The 19,724-nt window shown below is 43.0% G+C and overlaps 1 protein-coding gene across 2 annotated transcripts in view; it reads left to right on the top strand.

Annotated features, from left to right (window-relative positions):
• Positions 1-19,724, top strand: part of lancl2 (LanC lantibiotic synthetase component C-like 2 (bacterial)) — a 76,131-nt gene that overhangs the window by 37,622 nt on the left and 18,785 nt on the right. Inside the window, exons 4-7 of one of the 2 annotated variants that reach the window (XM_070881224.1) lie at positions 1,780-1,927; positions 11,547-11,693; positions 14,287-14,469; positions 15,153-15,329. In XM_070881224.1, the coding sequence (XP_070737325.1) occupies positions 1,780-1,927; positions 11,547-11,693; positions 14,287-14,469; positions 15,153-15,329 (655 nt within the window). Of the gene's footprint in view, positions 1-1,779; positions 1,928-5,059; positions 5,220-5,426; positions 6,178-11,546; positions 11,694-14,286; positions 14,470-15,152; positions 15,330-19,724 lie in introns of those variants that run through there. The other variant, XM_070881225.1, reaches the window with a different exon arrangement.

Here is a 19,724-nt window from a genome sequence, read left to right as displayed (position 1 = left end):
GAGCACATGCTCAGGGACTTTTTCGTACTTGGCATTGGCCATGAAGTAATACTGCTCTAAACTTTTGACTGTAGAGACCCCAACCTTGAGTAAGGCCATAGCGATAGCCTAGGCGTTCATCGTCACCAGTGACCATACCAAACAAATCTCTCAGCGCACGAATGCTGCTGCAAGTACTGTGAACAAAGTAATGTTATTTTCAAATCGTAACGTACAGAGCAGGACTCCCATGCCTGCAGCTGCATGTCCGCAGATGTCTGAGTCCACCATCAAAGGTGGTGAATGCAAGGCCATTAACACCTTGTTGGCGCTGCAGAGGTGATCATAATTTCCATTCATGCCGCTTCAAAGGATACATTTGCAAGGGCTGTGGAACAATAGGACACCTCCAACATATGTGCAGGCGAGCTACAAACCCTGCTAATCCTGCAAACCACCATGTTGCAGAGGACAGATCCACGGTGGATCACGACAAACCAGAGCCTCAGACTAAGGAGGCAGAGGTATTTGGGGTGCACACATTTACCACAGTGTCCCCCGATAGTGCTGAAGGTTGAATTAAATGGACTCCTGGTGTCAATGGAGCTGGACATGAGCATGAGCCAATCCATAATGAGCAAAAAGACTTTCGATAAATTGTGGTGCAGCAAGGTCTCAAGGCCAGTCCTGACTCCCATTCCTACTAAACTGAGAACGTACACAAAGGAACTGATTCCCGTAATGGGCAGTGGTACCGTAAAGGTCTCCTACGATGGAGCGGTGCACAATTTACCACTCCGGGTAGTACCGCGCGATGGCCCACGCTGTTCGGTAGGAGCTGGCTGGGAAAGATACGTTGGAACTGGGACGACGTCCGAGCGCTCCTGTCCGTCGATGACAATTCATGTGCCCAGGTCCTAAGCAAGTTCCCCTCGTTGTTGGAACCGGGCATCAGGAAGTTCCAAGGAGCAAAAGTGCAGATCCACTTGATTCCGGGGGCGCGATCCATCCATCACAAGGCGAGAGTGGTACTGTACATGATATGAGAGAGAGGGTGGAGATTGAGCTGGACCAGCTGCAACGAGAGGGCATCATTTCGCTGATCGAATTCAACGAGCGGGCCAGTCCAATTGTTCCAGTCCTCAAGGAAGACTGCACCGTCCGAATCTGTGGTGATTACAAAGTAATTATCAATCGTTTCTCCCTGCAGGATCAATACCCGCTATCAAAGGCAGACGACCTATTTGCGACGCTGACTGGAGGAAAAACGTTCACGAAGCTGGACTTGACCTCGGCCTACATAACGCAGGAGCTGGAGGAATCATCGAAGAGCCTCACCTGCATCAACATGCACAAAAGGTCTCTTCATTTACAACAGATGCCCGTTTGTTATTCGATCAGCCGCGGCGATATTTCAGAGGAACATGGAAAGCTTGCTGAAGTCGGTCCCGCGTACCGTGGTCTTCCAGGACGATATCTTGGTTACAGGTCGGGACACCGTCAGAACCTGGAGCACCTTCAGAACCTGGAGGAGGTTCTTAGTCAGCTTACTCGTGTGGGGCTCAGGTTAAAACGCTCTAAGTGCGTTTTCCTGGTGCCTGAAGTGGAGTTCCTGGGGTGAAGAATCGCAACAGACAGCATCAGGCCCACCGGTACCGGGCCACCACATATTTCAAGTTGCCATTAGAATATCTTTCTGTCAAGAATGATTTAATATTTTATTATAGTAACCCTCAAGGGACTTATTCCGATGAATAACTGTTTACTTTTTTTGATCATTATTTTTCTTGCTCCTGTTAGATTGTTACAACTGCACAGAGCTGTTGTAAGCTTGGATTCTGACATCTCCGATGAGCTACTATATGGCCGAGCTGGATATTTGTATGCTTTACTATATGTGAATGCAGAGATTGGGCAAGAGACTGTTCCTTATTCTGTTATTCAGGAGGTAAGAAAATTACCTTTTGCTTACAGGTTTAATTTGTAAATTCATTAACTACACGATTGTTTTTGCATGTGTTTACATTTCTTACAAGAATCAGCTTTGCTCAATTCCTAATATTCAGGGTTCAAGCTTCACTCAAGGACTTGAGCATATACCTAGGCAGACATTTGAGTGATCTGATGGAGTGCTGCATTGTTGGTAAAGCTTCCTTCGAATGAGATGAAATCCTGTCTGCTATTGTGGCACTATTTGAAGAGGAGCAGGGAGTTCTCCCGGGGTCCTGGCGATTCATGTCGAATGCTCTTTGTGAGATCTTGCTATGCGCTATAGGTGGTAGTGTTTTCTTTCGTAACCGTGACTACAGAAATAATCCACTCCGAGAATGTGATAAAGGTGTTACTTTTTTTTTTCTTGTCAAAATACATTTAAGGAAAGAAAAACATGTGCTGAGCTCTGCTTTCCTGTGGACACCAGAATGAAGGCATGTGGCACCCATTTGCTGTTGGACACAGTAGTGCCACCTTGTTTATATTACAGTGCTATTGGTGGTCTTGGGCTGATTCTAGGATAATGCTGTAACATAAGTGCAGCATTGTAACTTGGTGTTAGAGTTGTGAAAGCTGTTGGAAATCAGTTTTTATAGAAAAGATCCTGAATATGTACCTTTTTGTAATGATGCCTCCCTGCTCTACGTAAATAATTGACAGATGCCATTAATTCGATCTCAACCTTGCACGCTTTTCAGTCCTTGACTTCATCGTAACATACATGTGCATGAGGAAGGCGATTTGGTGGCCCATCTTAATTCATCCTTTAAAAAGGCCCTTGCAGGAGCCCCATTGCTTTATCTAATTGTTTTCCAAATTTACTTTTTCCACTTCCTTAACTATTGTATACCTCTAAGATTACCTATCAGACATTTCCTTTCCAGGTTGTTCAGTCTTCCTTCATAAATCAGACCTTTGACATGTGATAAGCCTTGTGGCTCTTCTCTGCACTATTTCCAGCACTGAACTATATACCCTTGTTTCTCAGCAACTGGTATTGCATACAGTAATCAAAGTGTGGCCTGACCAGAGCACTGTAGCTTGATTGCTAAATACTCTTTCTTGTATTCTACTGTTTTGGGTATATAGTTCAAGGTTCTATTGAATTTGCATCTGTCGTTACCAAGGAAGAAGATGCTGCCAAAGTCAAAGTGAAAGAGGAGGTAGTTGAGATACTCAGGATAAAAATTGATGAGGTACCAGACAGGATGGCTGTACTTAAAGTAGATAAGTCACCAGGACCAGATGGGATACATCCTAGGATGCTGAGGGAAGTAAAGGTGTAAAGTGCGGAGGTACTGGCCATAATCTTTCAATCTTCCTTGGATACTGGAGTAGTGCCAGAAGACAGGAAAATTGCAAATGTTACACCCTTGTTCAAAAAAGGGTGTAAAGATAAACCTAGCAACTACAGGCCAATCAGTTTAACCTCGGTAGTGGGGAAGCTTTTAGAAACTATAATCTGGAACAAAATTAAGTCACTTAGACAAGTATGGAATAATTAAGGAAAGCCAGCACGATTTGTTAAAGGCAAATCATGTTTAACTAACTTGATTGAGTTTTTTGATGAAGTAACAGAGAAGGTTGATGATGCATTTGATATGGTGCACATGGACTTCTAAAAGGCATCTGATACTAGGCTTGCCATCAAAGTTGAAGCCCATGGAATAAAAGGCACAGTGGCAGAATGGATACGAAATTGTCAGGAAACGGGAGAGTAGTGGTGAATGGTTGTTTATCGGACTGGAAGAAGGTATACAGTGGTGTTCCCCAGAGGTCAATACTAGGACCACTGCTTTTCTTGATGTATATTAATGACTTGGGCCTGGGTGTACAGGGCACAATTTCAAAACTTGCAGATGATGACACAAAACTTGAAGTATAGTGAACAGTGCGGAGGATAGTGATAGACTTCAAGAGGACATTGACAGGCTGGTGGATTGGGCGGATGAAATTTAAAGCAGAAAAGTGTGTAGTGATACATTTTGGTAGAAAGAATGAGGAGAAGACATATAAACTAAATGATACAATCCTGAAGGGAGTGCATGAACAGAGACCTGGGGGTATATGTGCACAAATCATTGAAAGTGTCAGGACAGGTTGAGAAAGCAGTTAAAAAGGCTTAAAGGATCCTTGGCTTCAAAAATAGAGATACAGGGCTAGAAATTCAGGTTTTAGCGATTTCTCCCGTTTTTGGGCGATAATCACGGCGGAATTTTCTTTTTACCGCCTGTGTACCGCTATCGCTGGACATCGCAAAATTTGGCAAACGGTGACCAGCGATAGCGATAAATCCGGCCTTGCATGAGTGAATTTGTGCACCGGAGCCAAAATTTACGATCGAAAAAAAAACAGACCTTCTGCGCATGTGCAAATTCTTTTGTTGCGATTTTAAAAAAAAGTAATAAATCTATTTTATTTTTCTCCACAATTTTTTTTTTCCTTCTTCCCGCAATTCTGATCAGTTGTCAGGGTGCACCCACACATGCGCAATACATCCAGAGCTGAATCAGCTATTTTCACAGCATGCAGCCACGATGCAAGGGGACTTCAGCAAGCAGAGAGTCAAAAAGTTCAGTTATGCGGCCCTCATTGTAGCTGTGCAAAGTAGATGGGGGGATTTTAATAGGAGGGGTGCCAGTAAACCCCTTCGAGCTGTGCTAAGGCATCTGTGGACCAACGTGGCCGAGGAGGTTTCCTTAGTGGATGATATCAAGAGGGACCATATGCAGTATCAGAAAAGGTTCAATGACCATTGCAGGGTTGTCAGAGTAAGTAATATTTTTATTCGTGCACTCCTTCATTACTTAAATTGTAAATCTGACACCTGTTAGTATAGGTAAGCTTGGTGTTGCATCTTATTTACCACGAATGATTGTTATACGTTAGTAAGACTGCTTTTTAACATCTTAAAAGATGTTTCTGCACTTTGATGTCTTCCTCATGAACCACATGCCACTACCAGGGCCATTAAATAGAGGACTGTATTAAATGCACACAGTGTGGTACAAGTGCTTTGATGGCTATCTGTGTACGCCACAAGAGCAGAAGGGCCCTCTGGTAACTATTCCAATTGTCATCTTTGCAGGGAAAGTTGTCACACAACCGCTGGGAGCAGTGGTGCACAGGCGGTGGTCCATCCCCGACACTGCCATTAACTGACCTCGAGGAGAGAGCGGCAGCTCTGATCAGTGCCTCAAGGAGGTCAACTACCCGTGCGGGTGCTGAGCCCCTGTTTCAAACTGAGGGTAAGTCCTGCAAAATCCCCAGGCTGCGTTGGGACAATGTAATGTAGTGTCTGGACTCGGGTTGGGGCAATTTGATGCAGTGTCTGTGGGCCACACATAATGGAGTAGCACCGGTCCTTCAAATGAGCCTGTGTTATGTGACTTTTCTCATGTCACCCTGTCCCCTCCCTTGCTGCTAACCACTCGTCTGTTGTTTTCTATTTCCAGATGAGGAGGCGCCACATCCTGCAATGGAAGCCTCCACCTCAGCTCATCATGTGGGGATGGAGGAGAGTGATGAGAGCGATGCCGAGGATGGGGAACCTCCACGGGAGAAGGAAACTGATGTAGCAATTCCGGTGGGGGTGGGGGGGCCATTGCAGTCACCACCTCCTTTTGCTGCAACCACTAGTCTTCTGAGGAAGAAACATTTTTGGGCTTTCGCCCATCCAAGGTCCCGGGTACAGGTGGCATGCAGCAACACACTTCCAGGGTTGAATTGCATATGCCATCTCTCCGGAGTGTGAGTTGGCAAAGCCGGTCTGCTGACAGACAGGCAGGCGCACACCTGAACATGGTGGGACTGTCCAGGGAAAGCATCCAGCTCAGCCAACAGCTCCTGGAGGTCTTTGGTGCTTTTCCTGCAAGCATTGTGGCACCATCTGCGGACATGAGGGGAGGCATGTCGCAGATTGTCGCTGTGACCCGTGAGAACACAAAGGCTGTCAATACCCACGTGCAATTGATGGTCTCGACCTTTGGCATGGCAGTCCCCAGTGTCACACCACCCAGACCTACACCATCTGTGTGGTGAGGCCGAGCAAGAGCCTTGCCACTCAGAAGCCAGGCCTTCCATATCCCAAGCTTCTCCAGGGGATCCACACATGGCATCTCCATTGTCTCTTCCCCCAATACAGCAGGACTCTGGCCGCCTTGCTGCACGACGTCTTGATACCACCTTGGGTAGGTCATGAGACGAGGGAGGGGGGGGGTTAGGGTGAGGGAGGAGGTGCCGGAGATAAGACGTTCAGTGCATGGGTTGTTGTTTCATTGTTATTTTATAAAAGTTTTTAAAGTTTCCAAATTCACAATAGTGTTTAAGACATTTTATTCCAGTTTTGAAATGTTTATTAAATCTTACTCGAGTTACAATGTTTAATAAATCTTACTCAAGTTCTGTATGTTTAATAAATTCTTTTGTTCACCGTAATCATTCCTGTGTAGTGTCTCATTTGCAGAGTAAGAGGGGGATAGAGTGGGCAAGCAACGGTGAAACGTGCCGTTCATTGTTCAAACAAAGCGATGCACTATGAGTTGCAGTAGCGAAAGCTCCATGAGGCCTCCCCTGTGGGTAGTGGGGGTGGTGGCATGGGTTAATCGCCAGACTCCTTGCCCCTCCTCCTCCTCCCCTCTCTCCTGAGGTGGTCCCGCAGTCCCCAGTGGCAAATCTTGTCCCTTCATGATGGCTAAGTTGTGTAGCATGCAGCATACCACAATGAATTCTGAGACCTGCTGAGGGGAGTATTGCAGCTAGCCTCCAGAGTGGTCCAGGCATCGGAAGCTTTGCTTGAGCATTCCAATTGTCTTTTCGATGATGGCTATATGGCTGTCATTATAGCAATGCTCGGCTTGTATCTAAGGGTTCCGGAGAGGGGGCGTTCATGAGCCAGGTGGCGAGGCCGTAACCTTTGTCCCCCAGCACCCAGCTCTGGCCTTGAGGCTGACACACGAACAGGTGTGAGACACTGCTCTCATGCAAGATGAAAGCATCATGGATGCTCCCTGGAAATTGGGCATTTACTGCCATGATGCGCTGAGTATGCTCGCAGACAATCTGTATGTTCAGGGAGAGGAATCCCTTTCGGTTTCGGTAAACCTCTTGATCCTCTAACGGTGCTCGCAGGGCGATGTGTGTACAGTCAATGGCAGCCTGAACCTTGGGGGAAGCCAGCAATTCGTGCAAAACCTATAGCCCTCATTCTGTGCTTCCTTGATCATTGGGAACTTTATAAAGTCCATCCTGCATGCGTACAGTGCAGTAGTCACCTGGCGAATGCAGCAATGTGTAGCGCACTGAGAGATGGAGCATATGTCCCCTGCTGATACCTGAAAGTAGCCAGAGGCATAGAAGGCAAGTGCCACAGTCGCCTTCACCTCAACTGGCAGTGCAGTCCTGCTGCCGCTGGTAGGCTGTCGGTCTGCCTTTATGAGCTGGCATATCTCTGTGACCACCTCTTTTCGGAAGCGCAGCCTTCGAACGCACTGTGCCTCAGGTATGAGTGCCGTTCCCTGTAAACTTGGGGGGGGGGGGGGTATGGCCTCCCCATACATCTGCGAGCTCTTCGATTACGCTCAAAATGCTCTTGAATAATCTGCCTTCCAGCTTGATGCTGCATAAAAAAATCAGCCAGGAATAATGGCAGAAATATTATAGATCTAATTCTTTTAAATGTCTTTAAATATCCTTAAAAACAAACTATAAAGCTCACTGTGTAAAACGCAGCCTTCCCTCCAAATCCTTTTATGCACTGAACTTCTGCTCCGTTTTTTTAAGATAGCAGCAAGTGCTCCCTGGATCCGACCTGGTAAGGCGATATTTTCAGGTGTGTTTTTGGGCAGGCGGTAAAAATGGCAATATCGGTGAATTTTCCATCCCCGGCGATAGCGCAGTGTTGTACGCCGATTGTCATAACAGTTTTTTTTAAAAGTGGACGGGCAGTAATTTTTAGCGCTGTCGCAAAACTGCTGCCGAATTTTCCGCCTGGGCGCTAAATTTTGTGCGACTTTCTGCGCGCCAAAAAAAAATTACTTTTTCCGCTTCGCCATGGCGAAAAATGGGCGCAAACCTGCCAAATTTCTAGCCGACAGAGTATAAAAGTGTGGAAATTATGATGAACCTGTATAAACACTGGTTCAGCCCCAACTGGAATACTGTGTCCAATTCTGGCACCATACTTTAGGAAGGATGTTAAGGCCTTTGAGAAGGTGCAGAAAAGATTTACGAGAATGATTCCATGAACGAGGGACTTCAGTTGATAAACTGGGGTTGTTCTTGGAGAAGAGAAGTTTGAGAGGAGATTTGATAGAGGTGTTCAAAGTCGTGAGGTGTCTGGACAGAGTAGATAGAGGGAAACTTCCCATTGGCAGAAGGGTTGAGAACCAGAGAACACAGATTTAAGGTGATTTGCAAAAGAAGCAAAGGCAACGTAAGAGAAAACTTTTTTACCTACCAAGTGGTTAAGATCTGGAATGTACTGCCTGAAAGGTTGGTGGAAGCAGACTCAATCTTATCTTTCAATAAGTATATGAAGGAAAAAAATTAGCAGGACTAAGGGGAAAGGGTGGGGCGTGGGTCTCGCTGAAGTGCTCTTGCAGAGAGCCGGCATGGGCTTGACTGGCCCAGTGGCCGCCTCCTGTGCTGTAACCGTTCTATGATTCTATTTGTTGATTGCTATTCTGCATTGCTTGTATATATTTAACATCAAATTTATTAAGATTTCTAGATCTCTTTCAACTTCATGGAGTAATGTAGCAATGTCACAATTTTTTCTTTTTTATGTGAAATACACTACACTTGTCTGCATTAAATTTCATCTCCTGTTCTGCCCTCCTATATATTTTGTTTAACTCATTCTGTAATTTCTGATCTACTTCATTTCTTGCGGTTCCTCCTAGTTTGGCGATCTCTGCACATTTGAACAGTTTGCAATGAGTGTCTGATTCCAAGTCATTAATGTAAATTAGAAATAGGTGCGTTCCCAACGACAAGGTTTTCCCCCAACCCAATTACCCTTGTTTTCTTCCCATCAGCCAATTTCTTATCCATTCTCACGTTTTGCCTTGAATCTCCACAGCTTTGAGTGTAACAGCCCTTCATTTTGAACTTTATCAAATGCCTTTTGGAAGGCTTAAGTACACAATGACCCTGAAATTCTGGTCAGAGGCTTCCTTCGGACGAATGCCTCTGACCCAAATTTTTTTTGCGAAAGTACCTGGTGGTCCCGGAGGCTCCTTCGATCCCGGTCGGATGCCGCCTTTTCCCGCGCATTGCAGCGCACCCCCGTCTTCAAGGTACGGATGGAGAAGCTGGAGACACGTGGGCCTGGACAACCAATCACGGTACATTATTCTCATTGATAGTAATGGGAACTCCGATTTTACGAGTTCCTATAACTATCAATGAGAATAAACCCCTAAAACACCCAAACACAACATAATAAATGTTTAAAAACTCACATATTTAAAATTAATTGAAATTAAAGTTAATTAAATGTTTTAGGAAAAAAATATTTTTTGGATTTTTTTTAATGTATTTTTTAATAGAGTTTAAAATAAACTTGCCTTGATGGATAAGGTTTTTACTCAAATTGTGTGCTTAAATTTAATTTTTATGTGTTTTAAAACTCTTACGTTGGTAAAAGTAGGCTATGCGCTTGCTTCTACCAGACATAAAAATTTCAAGGACGTTTGCTGGGCAAGAGATGGGCAAATAGCCCAATATCACTCGCCCGAATGTCCTTACTGCAGGGATGCATTCGATCTGTCAAATGAAACCTTGACAGATCAGAAAAGCCGGTTTTCAGCGCATGCGCATTGCTGGGTCCGTAGACAGTCTGTACAGACCCAGCAAGGCCGAGATTTCACTTTCAATGTCATAGGGTTTATCACAGTCCATTTGACTTGTCAGTTACTGAAAAGAAGTTCAGGAGGTTGATCAGGCAGGTGTTTCACCTTCTAAAGCAATGTTAACTGCTACTTACTAGGTGGTGGTCGTATAAGTAATTCTCAAGTTTATTCCGGGTAATCGATTTCATTATTTTACATAAAATTGAAGTAACTAATGGGTCTGTAGTTGCCTGTGTCTGTTTTGTCACCCTTTTTGAATATAGACACCATATTGGCCTATTCTATTGGCAGCTTTCCAGTGTCAATGATCCCCTAGTAATGATTGCCAATGCCTCAAATGCTCACCGTATTAATTTGCCATGGCCAAATACAGCTTCAACATCACCTCCTTAGATCTCTGTCATACCCGTAGCTATTCCTTTCATTATTTTGTTTGCTTTCTTCACTGCCTGTGAATGCTGAACCAGTGGTTTAATGATCGATCCACCAAAATCTCTCTCCTGCTCTGTTACCGTAAACATTTTATTGTGCTGGAATTCCGATGTCCTGGGTCCGTACAAAGTTTCTACAGCCCCGGGAAGGCATCAGAAAAGCCGGTTTTCAGCATGCAATGCGCATGCGCTGAAAACAGGCTTTTCCGATCTGTCAAGTTTCTAGCTTGACAGATCATCTGCAGATCAGGAGGGAGGACATTTGCAGGGCAAAATTTACGGTATTTACGGATATCTTGCCCAGCAAATGTCCTCAAAAATCTTGCGCAAGTGTTTAAAAATACACACACATTTTAAAATAAAGTTAGAAAAACACATTTTTATTCTTAAAAACCCTCCCCACTACGGTAAGTTTAATTTTAACCATGAATTTAAAAAACTTTTAAAAATCAGGAAAATATTTTATTTTTATAAGACATAATAACTTAAATTTAAATTAATTTTAAATGGTCTGTTTTTTATTATTTTGTGTGATTGCTTTTGTTCTCATTAATAGCACTGAGAACTCGTAGATACATGAGTCTCAGTGCTATTAATGGGAACCTATGAAATACTCACCCGATTGTATCTTCTGTGTCGGGACCTTCTGCATGAGAGAGCGCTTCGCTGCGCGGGAGGAAAAGGCCTCACCATCGGAAATCTCCTAGACCACCAGGTAGATTCGTAAAAAATATCCAGCGAGGAGGCAATTGCCTGCGGGAAGAGCCCCCGAGGAATTTCTGGGCCAATATGTAATCAATATTCTCACTTCTAACTGATATTATCGACCATCTCTCTACACATTGGCCTTGCCTGTCCAGACCCCTTTTTATTATCACACATTGGTTCGTATCATTGGCCACTGAACCCAGTTTGGTGTCATCTGCAAACTTAGACACAAGATTGTGCAAATTTCAAAGTGCTGTCTTGAATGTTGATTACATTGTGTTCAATGTAGTTACTGTTTCCTGGGCCTTTGTCAACCATTCCTTTAAAGGAACTGATGAATGAAGCATATGATGCATGAATTTGCTTTTTTTGTTCAAATGTATGTTTGAATTGATTTTCAAAGCATAATACTATTAAACTTGGGAGTAAGACTGCACTTTATCAAATCATTTATAATAGAGTTTGACACACATTTTTATACTGATTTTAGATTTTTTAACCACAGGCTTTTTTCCATTTACCCCTCTTTTTTTTTTTCTCTCTTTCTTCCCCCGCCCCTCCCCACTCCAATTTTGGCAAACAGGTGGTTAATGCCATTATCGAATCTGGCAAAAATCTTTCCAAGGAAGAACGCAAAGCTGAACGCTGTCCACTTCTGTACCAATGGCACAGAAAACAGTATGTTGGAGCAGCCCATGGTCTAGCAGGGATCTACTACATGCTAATGCAGGTTGGCTTCTAAATGTAAACTTTATTAGATTGATTTCAATTTACTGTCTTAAAACCTAACCCAAAGGGGATGAACTCTACTTAGACCTGTAACATTTATGTCCTATTTATCTTGACCGAATTCAATAGACAGGTGCACAATAATAATTGATTGAGGAAAGTACGACCATAAGAGGTATAGTGTTGTTTAGAAAAAGTGAACTTCTTTGATACCAACATTGTGACTGACTGGAGAGTCAAAACAACTCTATACTAGTGATGCATCAAATATATTGGCTTGGATTTTGCGGTACAAATAACAGTGAGGCTATCAGCACTCACTGTTATAAAATCAGACAGCATCTTCAGCCATTTGCATATGCGCAGTTAAACTCAGAAATCGGGAAGTTGCTGTCCGAGTTGTCCTGCTCCTCCTCAAGCTTCAGGCTAACATCTCTCCGAGAGACTCGGCATTGAAACACATGAAGGGTGTGAGGTTGATGTACTTAATCGACTAGATACACATGAAACATGCCAGAAAAAGTTGGGGCATATCCATTCAAGTGTAAGTGAAATTTTAATGGCATGATGGGTCTTAATTACTGCACAACAACCTCTCTGGTGCTGAAAATTTACTTTTAAAGATGTTGTCTCATTTCTTCAGATTCTAATTATTGTTGGAAATTTTAAAAAATTTAAACTTTTTTTGCTTTACTTCCAGTGTCTTATATCTCTCCCATTTTTATTTCCTCCTTTATTCTGCTTTCTGTGCATAATTTGGCATTGAATTAAATATTCTAACTTTCACTTCCTGGTTTAGCTTCTGCTGTCTCAGTAAGGATTCTTCAAACTGGTTGAGAAAACACACCGTTGCTTTCCCTGCTCACACGGGTCCCAGAATTCCCGTAAATGGCGCCGTGCTGTTTCGGCCTTCCATTACCGCAAATCTCATTGCAAGTGTAGTGAACGGTGAGCACGTTTGTTTGCTGCTGACTGCAAATGTGCCCTCTGGTTACTGAGGCACATACCCTTCAACTACCACCAAATGTAACCTATTTAGTCATAGAGATGTGCCATTTCTTTTAATTCTTTGAGCATACCACTTGAATATAGAGGGAAGAAGGAGGGATTCTCCCTAGAATTAAATATTACAAATCTACGAAGATCCAGCAGTTAAGATGTATTCTTGTGTACATTGTAGAAATTTTAAAATTGCAAATGCTGGAAATATACAGCAGGTCCATCAGTAACTGTAAAGTGAAAATGTAGTTTAACTTTTTATTGTAGAGCCTACAACATAATTCAATTGCTGAATTTTAAAAAAAGAATACTTTTTTCAGGCTTTTCTCTTTTCAGATTTTAAAAATAGGAAGTTTTGCCAAGATTACTGTAATTAAAACAGAAAAGGGCAATTAAGGATGGATAATAAATGCTAGCGATGCCGAAATCCCATGAACGTATACATTTTTTAAAAATCTACTCTTTCCACATATATTGACGGACCTGTTGAGTGTTTCTGCAATTTTATATTCTTGTTTCAGATGTATAGCGTTTGCAATTTTCTTGCTTTTTATCTGTTATTCATTTCCTTTTCCATCTGCAAAATATTGCTTATGATCTACACGATGTAAGTTACTATCTTTGGCTCTCGCCATTAAATACCTCATCTCCTTCAAAATGACAATGTTAATAGGGAAACGTACTGCAGAATGCTGAGCTACACAGTCTGCCTGCTGTCTAAACAAAGTTAACTGATATCACTATGGAAAGCATTGGACACTACACGTCTTCACATCCCTAAACAAAAAGGGACAATCATCCAGGGTTCCTATTCCTGATGTGTCCAAGGACACATTGCTGTAAAAAACCATGTGTATGGGCATCTGGTGAAGAGAGGATTGGGTTTGGTTCGATGCTCCTCACTTTTGCATATCATGCTTAAATTTGCATGTAAAATATGGCTTCTAAAGTGAGTTACTGAAGAGCTGACAATGTCCATCAAAATGTATCCAGTATGAGTCGCTGCCTTTAAGCGAATGGATAAGCTGTTAGTAATGTTATGGTTTCCCAACATTTCGAAACATGATATTTTCCTTTTGCTTCATGTTGAATTATGTGAAACTGTAATAAGTGCATAGACTAGTTTACAACAGAGTCGGAGGCTATTTGTCCCTTCAGGATTGATTTTAACTCAACTCGTCTGTAGAGAAACTGATGGCAGTGGGTCAGCCACCTATTTTACACCCCGCCTAATTTAATTAGACAAGTTGCAAAATGAGTAGTTGACCTGCTGCCATCAATTTTCTGCTGGGCAGGTTAAGTTAAAACTGACTCCATGCCTGTGCTGATTCTTTGCGAGCGCAATCCAAAGCTAATCCCACTGCCTTGCATTCTCCCTAAAGCCTTCTATCTTGCTCTGCTTCAAATATTTTCCATTTTTCTCACCACCCTCTACCAAAAACAAACTCCCAGCATGAATACAGCACTCTTGCTCCTTAGTGTTCTGATGTTTATAGATAGCTTCACCTATCCTCTATTATACTAAAATTGTACTCTATTCTAGTGATTTTTGAATGCCATTTGCTAGATTTTTTTGAAACTTATTTCTGTTCCAGCCAGGTTCAAAGTTGGAACAGGAGACTCTGATGGAACTAGTAAAACCCAGTGTGGACTATGTGCGACATAAAAAGTTCAGGTCTGGAAATTACCCTTCATCCTTGAGCAATGAAACTGACAGACTGGTCCATTGGTGCCATGGTGCTCCTGGTGTTATACACATGTTGATACAGTCTTACAAGGTTAGTATTTGAAGGCCACTTGGAAAGTTTACATTTTGTGTTTATTATTTGTTATCTAAAGATGCTTTTCCACCGTAACTACATATTTTTTCCTCACTCACATTCACACAAAACAGTTAGAAGGGCAAGTGAAGAGGAAGCTGGTGACGATTTCTCGAGCAAGCTAACAGTTGAATGCTATTTGAGAATCTAGCATAAAGTAATTCGCAGTACATTTTCCTCCATCCTTCCTCCGCTGGAGATGGCTGAAATATCCTGAGCCCGCACAATTGTGGTGTTATTGTAGATGTTGCATATTGCAGTATTCACTCACTTTCACTCCCAATATTACACATTTCTTCAGCCAGTTGCTGTACAGTGGACAAGGTAGATAAGGGGATTAGCGATGAGCATTTGTTTTGTATCTGATGTGTGGTGAATCCACCCGGAGTTTAAAGTGAATGGTTTTCTGAAGTGAAGGAACAGTAATGTTGGATTCTTCTAATGAATGTGACATCTAGTATCGTTGTAAATGCAGTGCAAGATGTGGAGATACAGTTTAAGGTAAATGAACGCAAGTCTTCAAAAGCAAAATTTTATTGAAAGCTATAGCATCAACTATTTGTCCTTCACTATATGAGCTACATAATAAAATTTAAAACAAATTAATATAACTAACAGTTTTCCTATTTTTTTGTAAACAGACTTTTAAAGAAGAAAAATACCTGAGGGATGCAGTAGAGTGTAGTGATGTTATCTGGCAGCGAGGGCTGCTGCGGAAGGGTTATGGAATCTGCCATGGAACTGCAGGAAATGGGTATTCTTTCCTTTCACTATATAAGTTAACCCACGACAAAAAGTATCTCCACAGAGCTTGCAAGGTAAGATGAAAAGTAATCATCTATCATGCATAATCTAGATGTTTATTTTCATTGTATCATCATAAAATTAATTTCATTACAGCAATAACTGAAATATCTTAAGCCTGCACACACAACCATGATTTCATTTTAAGTGTTGCATATTGGACTATTCTCTCTCACTCCCATTTTACAGATTTCTTCCACCAGTTCCTGGTTAGGTAGATGAGGGTAGGAGCAGTGGTGAGCATTTTTATTTGAACTGATGTCTAGTGAAGCCACCCCTAGTTTAAACTGAAAATGGTCCTTCTGAAAACCAAATATTAGATTCTTCAATAGGTACTTCTAATGAATGTGACATTAACTTAGAAAACCTCCAAAGGCACTTTACAGATATATAATCAGACAAAATTGGATGCTGCGACAAAGGAGAAATGCTTGGTCAAAGAGTGGTTTTTAAGGAGGGTCTTAAAGGGGGTGAGGGAGGTAGAGAGGCAAAGGTGTATAAGGAAGGAATCCAAGTGTGGACCCAGGCAGTGGAGGGCTGGAAGAGATTTCAGAAATAGGGAGGGGCAAGGTAATGAAAAGATTTAAACATGAGAATGAAAATATTAAATTGGGAGCGTCAATGTAGGTCAGTAAGAACAGGCGTGATGGGTGAGCAGGACAAGAAACGGGGAGCAGAGTTTTAATGAGCTGAAGGTTACAGAGCATACTGCAGGAATAATGAAGTCTGGAGGTAACAATGGTATTTCAGCAGCGGAAGTGGCGATGTTTGGAGATGGAAATACACAGTCTTCGAGAGACTGGGGTCAGAAGCTCAGCTTGGGGTCAAATAGGGTATCAAAGTTGCAAATAATCTGGTTTACCCTGAGACTGTAGCCAGGGAGGAGGATGGATTCAGTGGAAAGGAGTTTGTGGCAGGAGCCAAAGATGACCTCTTTGTTCTTCGTCATGTTTAACTGGAGGAAATTGGAGCTCATTCAAGATTGGATGTCGGACAAGCAGTCTGACAGCAAAGGGGTTGAGAGTTCTTCAAGAAACTGCCATCAAAATTCATTATTTAGTACTTTGTAATGGAATCACGATAGCATCCAATTGCTAGAACTTGAAAATCTATTTGGACACACAGTAGAAATCTAATAGGTGTAGAAAAAGAGTTACTGACCCAGGTTTACTGGTTGCAAAAGTCTACATTAAAACCTAACTTGTACACTGTTTTACAGTATTGTCACTTCCTTACTGATGTCATTTTTATATATAATTAATCAATGCAACACAGAAACAAGTCATTCGGTCCAACCAGGTCTGGGTACATTTACCCTCCTCGTGAGCAAATAACTTCAGTCAGATTTACCTACTCTTTTCCCATATCCCTTCCATTCCACTTCCTTCATCCACTTAACCAATCTAATATTGAATGTTAGCATAGTTTCTCTCGCCACCACTAATTTAAGGAATGAATTTCACAGCCTCAGAATTCTCTGTGAAGAAATTTTCCTGCCTCTGTTCTAAATGTCTTGCATTTCATCTTGTATCTATGGCATCTTGTTGTTGACCCATCAACTACTGGAAACTGTACTTCAATGTACCTTTTTCTATTCTTTTGTAATTTTAAATATTATGGACTCAAGTTTCGGCTCGAGTTGCTCCTATTTTTTTTGGAGCAACTAGTTTAGAATGGAATATCTTAGAAATTGCAATTCTCGGCATTTAGTTTGCTCCAATTCTAGTGAGTTAGAATAGTTTCATTTTAGAACAGTTTTTCTTTTCAAAAGGGGGCGTGTCCAGCCACTTATGCCTGTTTTGCAAGTTTAGGCAGTGAAAACTTACTCCAAACTAACTTAGAATGGAGTAAGTGTAGATTTTTGTACGCTCAGAAAAACCTTGCCTACACTTTATAAATTAGGCTCAGGAAGCGAGAGACAGAGGGGGGGAAGGGAAGTTAGGCGATTTTACGAGCATTAAACTTCACTTTTACAAATAAAGAGTCATTATGAATAATAAATGGTAAATAAATCAAAAAAAAACTAAATTACATTTTCCTACCTCTCTGAAGCAACAGGCACCGAGCTGTGAGAAGTTCGGCCAGGGGATAGGGGTGGCGTGAGGCGAGGGAGAGCGACGTCAGCAGAGCCCGGCAGCAGCAGGCACTGAGCTGCGAGATTTCTACTGTTCGGCCAGGGGATAGGGGAGGCATGCAAAGCACCAGGAGGGAGGGAGGGCCAGCCAGCAAGTTTGAAAGTTTAAAAGTTTCACTTATACTTCAAGTATGGGTGCTGCATTATCAACACCACGGATTATGCAATGGTTTCCATCAATTCGCTGCATAGGTGAGAATTGATTAGAGCTCACCACACCAGGAACGTCATAGCCCATAGGCTGATGGGCAGGAGGCCTTACCCACATCGACAATATCGAGCCAGGCATTCGTACCTGGACATGAGCGAGGCTGATTGTGTCAAAAGGCTGCGTTTCCGCAGAGAAGTTGTCGTTGAGATCTGTGATATGCTGAGAGAAGATTTACAGCCGAGGAGCAGATTTACAACCAAGAAGCAGAACGCCGACTGCCTTGTCTGTTGAAGTGAAGGTTACAATTGCACTTTCCTTCTATGCCTCGGGATCATTTCAAGCTACAACTGGAGATATGTGCGCCATCTCTCAACGTGCAATACATGCCTGCGTTTGCCAGGTCACGGCTGCACTGTATGCGCGGAGGAATGACTTCATCAAATTCCCAATGACCGGCCAAGCAATGCATGACAGGGCTGTGGGCTTCTCCAGGATTGCTGGCTTCCCAAAGGTACAGGGTTGCATTGATTGTACCCACATCACCTTGCGAGCACTTGTGGAGGATTCTGAGCAGTACAGGAATAGAAAAGGTTTCCACTCCATTAATGTGCAGCTCGTGTGTGACGACAATAAGCGCATCATGTCAGTCGATGCGAGATACCCTGGCAGCACCCATGATGCATTCATCCTATGCGACAGTGTTTATATCAGACATGTTTCAGCAGCAGCCAGAAGGGCAGAGCTGGCTACTGGAAGACAAAGGGTACGGCCTCGCCACCTGACTCATGACGCCCTATCGTAACACGAATGGAAGCTGACCATCAGTACAACATATCGCACATTGCGACGCGCAGCATCATAGAGAGGATCATTGCCATCTTGAAACGGCGTTTCCGATGCCTGGACCATCCCGGAGGCCACTTGCAATACTCTCCTAAGATTGTCGGTCAATTCACTGTTGTGTGCTGCATGCTGCATAACTTGGCCATCATGAGGCAGCAGGAGCTGGTAGTGGAACCAGAAAACCCACATGAGGGGAGAGTGCCTGATAATTTGGAAGAGCAGGATGAGGATGATGACGACGATCAGGAAAGCATGGAAGTGCCTGATGCCGGAGCACAAGGTCGGAGGAAGGCGGTCCATCGTGCTCCTTTAACGATTGCTCGAGCCCTGCGCCAGCAGATCATCCGTGAACGCTTCAATTACTGATGCCCGAGGGCTCTGCGACAATTGTTGGGAATGGACATGTTTATTTTTTGTAGTTCCTATGTTGTGTTGTGTTCATGGAACATGATTCAGTTTTGATGAAAAAATATTTTATTGAAAAGTTCATGTTAGTGTAATCCAACAAATTTTTATCAAACTTTACTTTTTAATATGACTCTAAGATCATTTAAAAACTTGTAAAGTTACAAAACAACTTCAATGTGAAAAATCTTACACTCAAGATCACAAACTTCAAAATCACTTTTTAGATGCAAAATTAAATAAGTTACAAAATGTAAGAGCATTTACACTAAGATCACTTGAAAACCCTAAGATCACTTATAAGTTACAAAACAATTTCAATTTGAAAAAAGGTTACTACAGTTACATGGCTGTGTGCCCTTATTGCAGCAGCTACCTCACCCAGGCCCTCCCTGACGGCCTGTGCCATCACTTGCACTCCCTCTGACATTCCCTCCCTCATTTCCCATGTCATTACTGCTATTTCTCCCTTCAGTACTGTTATCTCTTCACTCACTGCACTGACGCTGCCCACGAGTGATCGGGTAAGGTCATTACTCTCCACACCCAATGCCACAACCTGAGCCACATCTGTTGCGCGCTGCATCTCGAGAGTGTGTTTCGAATCTCCTCCTCTGCCTGGGTCTGCCTCGCGGCACCACTCCAGCGGAGGAACAGGCTGGGATGGTGGGACCCTGGGTATTCCAAGCGGCACCACTCCAGTGGGAGCCGTGGACTGGGATGGTGGGGCCCTGGGTCTTGCATGCGGCACCACTCCAGTGGGAGGCGCAGGCTGGGACTGTGGGGCAGTGGGTGTAAACTGCTGCATTACACCAGCAGCACCACTGGGACCCACAACGTTGTAATTTGTGAAACCATAAAATGCGGAACCAGAAC

Source organism: Pristiophorus japonicus, chromosome 5 (genome assembly GCF_044704955.1).
Source record: "Pristiophorus japonicus isolate sPriJap1 chromosome 5, sPriJap1.hap1, whole genome shotgun sequence".
NCBI lineage: Eukaryota > Metazoa > Chordata > Chondrichthyes > Pristiophoridae > Pristiophorus > Pristiophorus japonicus.
This window is presented reverse-complemented; position numbering and strand designations above follow the sequence as displayed.